Raw genomic sequence first — 7,264 nt, forward strand, 5'->3', positions numbered from 1 at the left:
GGCGCCACGCTTCAATCCTCTCCCCGTGAACCTAAAGTAAGGCCCGTTCGCGGAAGCTGCTTGCCGGATGAGGCGGTTATAGCTCCTGAGTTGTACAGTCCCTTCCACACGGCGCTGGGGAAGCGCGGACGAAGGTGCCGTACACTGCCGTACAGTATGTATGCTAATACCGTTCCCTCATCGGTGGTGTGGAAACATCGCATCGTCGCGTCGCGCATCGTCGCGCCCCACGCGCCCCGCGTCGTCGCGCATACCATGTTCACCGACTCGGAATCACACTGCTGAAAGGCTCCGGTCCCTCCCCTTCCAGCAATTCGCACCTCCTTTTCTGCAACCTCCGCGTTTCTTTTAGGGAAGGCTTAACGACACAGTACTGTCCTCATTCTGCAGTATAACATCTATACAACTGCACACGATTGCTCTGTCGCTGCCTATAATATCGGGCGTACTGCCCTTGCTGCGAACTGTACGTTAGAACTAAGGGTGTTTCGCTGTCGAGAGAGCCATGCGCAGCCGCAGGGAACCAGTAGATCCTCGCGTCGCACTACGGTACAGCTGTCAAGTTGCGCAGTCCGGCACAAGTTGCGATCATGTTGTCAGAGGCAGTAAAGAGGGCTGAGAAGGAGGCGGTTAGCGTTGTCACATCGAGCATAAAACGCATACTGTACATAAAACGCAACTTACTGTACCCAAGGGTACAGCTTGAACCGTCCCCTAAAACGAGACTCAAAACCGAACACGAAAAGCAGTACAGTAGCCCCGCGAACACGGTGCTGGGAAGCGCATCGTGTGTCTGCAGGACAGTGTAAAGTACTTCACTGTACTCGTCAAGCTCCGTCAACAAAATACGGATCAACACGTGTAAGAACCTGTACACGACTACACGTGCACACGTTTCATGCCGTGCACCAAGATCAAACTGTAGGCACTTGACAGTGTCAAGTTGACACCTCTTCAGTATGACCGCTCTTTGCGGGACAAACGTTGCCACGTTTCCTGCCGTTTCAACTGCTGATGTCAACAAGGCGTACGGCCTTCTCTGGGCCAAAAAACTGGGTCAAAAAAGGCCCCTCGGCCCCAAGTCATTCGCTGGGCATGGCAAGCAACCTTCTTTGCATCCGCCAGTGCACGTGCCTGCCAGCGAGGATTCTGCGAAATTAAAGCCAGTAAAACTCCTTCAGGGGGCATATTGCTGAGTAAGGCAGAACCTGGCGCGTCACTCTCTCGAGCCTCGCGCAATCCCCACCATAACGGTCGCCTCTTACCACCATCCTAACGCCTTGATCTCTGCCCTCCCTTGGCCCTCTGACCCTGGCATATGTTGCGACTACCAAGCGGTCTTAATCATGCTTTTCGGTCGCAGATGCAGCTCACAAGAGCAAGCCTCCCCTCCTTTGCGATGTCAGTTAGAGGAAAGAGCGTCACGGATAACTTTTCTTCTTACATCCCGTACAACTAACAGAGTGTGACAGCCGGGTGTGGATGTGAAGGGCAACTGCATCACTTAGCAACAGACTAACGGCTTTAAGAGCCGTTAGACTCTTCAAACATCTTGTCCTATTGTGCTTGCTGCCTTGTCCACCTAGCATTTACTTCCAACACTTTCTACTCCTTCAAAGTAGCGAGGGCTTACCCACCCTATCCTTCTCGGTTTATACAAACCCATCTCTCCCATTACATCAACCAGGGCAAACTTATGTTCGTTCACATGCCGGTCGCCTTGCCTTCGTGCTTGTTGCTAGATGCAACTTGACGGATATCCAAACGTTTACGACTTTTGTAACATCAACGCTTGTTCCCACTCTTGGGACCGCCCTCGAAACGAATCACAGCGTCTCAGACTGGAATGAGAACGAGCCACTAAGGCTACAGTACACTTGGACACTTTCTTCATTCTCGCATTTTCTCGTAGACACCATACAGTGCATAAAACAGGCACTCTGATAGCAGGACGAGCCGTTATGAGATCAGTCCTTTACCCTGCCAGATCATGTCCCAACCCCGCTTCATAGCAACTTTACAATGCGTCTGACCAGAAGCAAGCGTGAAAGCATGCATACCAATACAAAACCGTTTGGCTGACGAGGGCATATCGACTGGGCCCACATGCAGTTGCTTCATCTGTCTGAAACGGTTTCGACCAAAGTCATAGAAACACGAATAAAGTAGACCCTGTCTCAGGTCCACGACGTGCTCTCTCAAGTTTGATTGCTTCCAGAGCTGGTGGCCACGCAATCGGACAATTCGAACATAAATTTAAGCTTTCTCCTGGGTTTTTGCACACCTACAACAGATCAGTCAAAACACTGAATGTTTTGAATTTTTGCCTCTGTCCCAATCTCGTCTCCAAAAGAAGCTCTTGATCGCTTTTGCTTTCGGGAGGCACACGCCTGTCCTTGCTGTACTTCATATACTGATGACCAGCAATGCAGCAGTTTGGACTACCCTTCTCACCGGCTTAATTTGGGTACTGTAATGGGTTAATTTGGGCACTTTTCAACCCACGATCCTCTGCCCTCCCCGCCTTCCAAAACTATGCAGAGTCCATCTCACACACACACATACACGCACCCAGCACCTGGACAGTAAAGTTTTTCCTCCTCTTCTCTTCCCGCCTCCTGGCTCGACGGTGGCAGTATGCTGCCGGAAATGAAAGCACAAACCCTCGCACACAGGTGACGAATCACCAAGAGTAGAGAAGAGCGCGCTAGCCGCGCAAAACGCATTTTTTTACAACTAAAAATATTAAAGAAAGCAGTAGACGCCCTTAAAGCATCGTATGAGTGTTAGAAGCATGAAAGGCGTGGCTTTTCTGACGTCCAATGCCCCCCAGATGCTCTCACAGCCTGCGAGGTGTGGAAATGTGGATAGTAAACACATACGGGCTATCAAGGCACGGGGGCGGCGTGTGTCAACAAGGTCAATTGGTGAGAAGGGAAGTAAGGCGCCTGTTGGAAGGGAGGAGGTTGTTCGCAATTTAGAGAGCAGTTTTTGGACTTTTCTGGATGATAGTTCCGTAAAAAAGTGGCCCAGACGTTCTCCGTCTCGTCGACAATGGAGGGAAGAGAGTACTCGTGCAGATCGGCAGCACGTCGCGGCACGAAGTTCGCTGGGATTGTCGCAACTCCAATGTACAGTATGTGGGTACTCTGTACCCGAATTGAGCCGGATGGCACGTGGAGCGGCCAAAAAATGATTTTTTAGTGCCAGAAAACCGGGGCAGTAGAGGAGTAAAATGACCGATTTCAGGAAAATCCTTCACATACCCAAATTAAGCCGATGAGAAGAGTACTGTAGCTGTTGACAGCTGTTGACATCAACAGCTACACCCAAACATCGCAATTAGTCTGGGCTAGACTATAAAAAGTCTAGGATATATTTTCACCCTCACACGTAATAATGCGGACTGCACTAATATGTGTACCCGAACTATATGCATCACAACCTAAGATAGAGTAGACCAGACTAATTTTCAATGAACATATTAGTGAAGACTACACTATTTTGATAAACACGCTATTGTCCAATCATAACCAGTCCATGTTAGCATATCGACACATTTTACTCATCATCAACATCAACAACGGGAGCGCCATCGAAGTGATTTCTATACTTCTGCATTATCTCTTGCAATTTTGGAAACAGCTGGGATTCTTCCCATTGTCCGTTGATATTACAGGCAAGACCGGTGCGGATCATAGCCTTTCGGGCGTACCTCACTCCATCTGCATCACGCATTGCATTTACGTCCCTCAAAACGGCTGCGTTCAAAGTCAAATAGTAATGTTTTCCCGGGTTAGAAATTTTCCCAGAAGCCGCCTCGAACCCATTTCGCATAATTACGTCCATCTTATATCTGTTCCATCTTCCACGCCATGCGTCCTTTAATTTTTGGATGACAAAGGAATCCGCCTGCTGAATCAAATCTGTGGCATTAGGCGGAAAAAAGCGTAGTTCAGTGATACACGCTTGCAACGCCTGCTCTAAATTCTCTGACATCCCATGCCCCCCACAATTGTCAACAAACAAAATGCGTTTCCGCCCATGCGGCAAACATTTGAAAACCTTGCTCTCTGCCAAATATTGCGAAAACCCCGTCTTGTCCATCCACCCTTTCGGACCTGAACGATACGATGCCCCTCTTACATTGTCTGGGACCCCCTTTATCGGATAACTTCTATTGGTATTCTGCAAAAATATAAATGGCGCTTCAATAACAGCATCTCTTCCATAAGAGATTCTAACCATCATCTTCATTCCCTCAGACCCCGAGACCACGTCCCAATACTTCACTTCAGCTTCGCCACATTCTCCCAATGTCCTGTGATTATCCAAATTAATCAGAAAGAGCGTTGCGTCCGCATTACAGACGTCATTTTCGTCCATTGCTCCAAAACGAAATGCACGAGCAACCATCCCAAGATGGTACGCCACCTCCCTCTCAATATGGGATTTTTTGGCCGGCAATACCATGAGCTTCCCAGTTTGGGCCTTACTGACGATTTGGAAACGGTTTATGAATGCCTGTATCCAGCGGGGCGATATTAGTTCAATAATTAATTTGTTCGATGTAGTGCAGTGACCCTGCACTGTACGCCTGGTCACCGCCGTCGTGGGGCTGCGCTCCTCGCCTTTGACATGTGTACTGTGCGCGCAGACTTGGGAAAGTACCCCACGTGTACCACACGTGGACACACGTGTATGACAGTTGTATGACACGTATATGATACGTGTACAACAAGTGTACGACACGTATACATACGTGGTGCGCACAGGTTTCTACGCTAATTAGCGTCTAATGCCAAGTGGCAATTCTAATGACGATAATTAATTATTAATTACCCATTTAGTAACCGACGCCGACGACGGCGCTCCGCCTATATAGGTCGGGAGTCGGAAGGCGCTACAGTAAAGAGGCATCAGGTGATCGGACCCCATCTCTGGTAGGATCCTCTACGATTCCTATCTAGTTGGCTAAGTCTGGTACCTGCACCAGTCGTCTTCATCCTTTTTCTTGTTTTCCTTTACTTTTTTCCCTATTTTCTACGTTTCTACGCTACACTTCTCCTTCCTTCTTTCGTCTCCCTTCTTGTTTTGTTCTTCTTCGACGCTGTCGATAGCAGTCTGCGACGCGACCGCCACACCCACTCCTTCTAGTTACTCGATCCCGAGTACCCCTTCACGCGCTGACCGCGACTCTACCCGCGATTCTCGCGTTACCTCTGAGCTACCACGGACAGAGGGCCCCGAACACCCTGGTGGTGACTGGACATACCGCTTTCCCTCATAGCGAGATTTACGCCCTCCTTGGCGAGTGTGTCCACAGCACTACATTCGATTTTAAATCTTTCAGATTGGCATGATACACCGCATTACGAGATTCACGGACCAGGTGAATTGCCAAATGACGTAGAAGTTTTGCGTTGAACTTCACGCCGGACTTCCTCAGACGCTCAAACTCCTCGAGGAAGTTGTGGTATAACTACCTTCGTCCCGACTTCGGAACGAGGGGGGTTAAAGGTGAGGGAGCACGCGACGCTGGGTTACCCACGCGCGGATAAAAACCGTACGGATGGACTCGAAAAGAGGGAAGGCTCACGTGGCCGGTGACGCGCAGCTGGTCGGTGGTGTTATACCCGGACGGCCAGTCAGGGGTTAGAAGCCCGAGCTAAAGGAAAACCGGAACGGTGTTAGCACTTAGCCGTAAAGGGAAGGGAGGCGAGTCTGCCTCCTCTTTACTGGGACGGGGCAGGTGCCCCCGGTCTTAACCCCTAAGTGGGAGGCCAGGACACCTGTCCCGCTACAGTAGCTGTTACTTACTGTATACCAGCTACTGTACACAACTAATAAATTTGTGGCATTAACTACTAATTACTACTTATGACCGTACGGATTACACACGTGTAGCCGGTGGAGTATTACTGTTCTCCGCACCGGCCACCAGCTGTAAATACAACTCCTTACGGTTGTGCTGGCGCTTACACCCGAGATCACTGTACGCCGTGGCAGCAGCGGTGGCGCCGTCGCCTCCACGCAATTGTACTACAGACCCCCTTCGTTACTTCGCGACACGTCCCCGTCGCGGTAGACTAAAACCCGTGCCGGTTGTGACTGCCCTTCCACCCGGTACAGACACCAGGGCGGCCACGGAGACAGGGCCGTACAGCGGTTACCTCCCTGGAGACTTTAAACCCGCATCCATACCCGCGGCGGCGGTCATATTCCGAACCGCGCGGAGGAGGGGCGCTGGCGAGATTATCAACGCTGTCGGCGCTCCCGCGGAGCCAGGGTCCACCCGCGGTACGTCCATTCCGGTCCCTTGTCCCCAGGTTGACAAGACGGCCGCGGAAACCCGGCCTCCCAACCTGAATGAGCCAGCGAGGTACCTGGGAGCTGGCGCGGGGGCATAACCGATATACGGCTTTCCCGGCCTTTGAGCGTGGCCCTCTGCCAACAAACGGTGTGCTTCCTTTCTCCTTCGTGTCCTCTCGTCGGCCCCGCGTATCCTTCTCTCCCGGGCCCCGCTGTCCTCCCATATATATTTTTTTCCATATGGGGGCTCCGGCTTGCTCCGCCCGTCGGTACATAAAGCCCTGTGGGAGGCTCGGTGACGAGGCCGGGAGATTATCTCTCACAAGCGGATAACCGGGGGCTTTTTGGGCAACGCTGTCTCCGTACGGACCATGCGGTGGTTGCGGAAACGCTCCCGCATGGCGGTCAATCCCGGACGTCGGCCACCCTCACAGGGTCCGAGGATACAATCCTTTCGTGCAGTTGGGACCGACCCTGTGGCCGCGACGCGCGCGGGGTCTCAACCCTTCGCCAAGCGTCAGCACCGTGATTAAGGTCGACCGGGGCGGTGAGGGTAGCGACCCGAAGCCCCCTCCGTTACGGTATTTTTCCTCCGCTCCTTCTTCTCCTGGCTCCCACGGGTCTCCCCGAAATTTCCCTGTCGGTCTCGGTGCCCCTCCGAACGCGCGGGCCGCGGTGGATGACCTCCCAATGGGTGCGGGGCGGTCCTGTGGAGGTGGTTTCCCGTCCCTGCGCAGCACGAGATGCCCATCCCCATCGACGGTTTGCGGTAAAATTGGCGTTTTTCTTAATAAAACGTGCCTGAATTTTCCGTGCGGCGAGTGGCGTTTTTTTGACGAGCTCCCATTGGGTGCTCCCCAAAATCGGTGGTTTTTTAAACCGCCGCCCGTGCACTGAGGGCCACACATGCTCGGATCCAGGGTCTGTACCCCGTTTGGTTGCGGTTCACCCC

General features: G+C 51.9%; 1 protein-coding gene across 1 annotated transcript; it reads right to left on the bottom strand.

Moving 5' to 3' along the window:
* Positions 1-11: 11 nt before the first annotated feature.
* Positions 12-257, bottom strand: CHC_T00004242001 (hypothetical protein). Its single transcript, XM_005715535.1, has one exon. It carries the CDS (start codon positions 255-257, stop codon positions 12-14), a length of 246 nt encoding a protein of 81 aa, XP_005715592.1.
* Between the last annotated feature and the right edge of the window lie 7,007 nt (positions 258-7,264).

The sequence above is a fragment of the Chondrus crispus genome, genomic scaffold (genome assembly GCF_000350225.1).
Source record: "Chondrus crispus Stackhouse genomic scaffold, scaffold_221, whole genome shotgun sequence".
Classification (NCBI taxonomy): domain Eukaryota; phylum Rhodophyta; class Florideophyceae; order Gigartinales; family Gigartinaceae; genus Chondrus; species Chondrus crispus.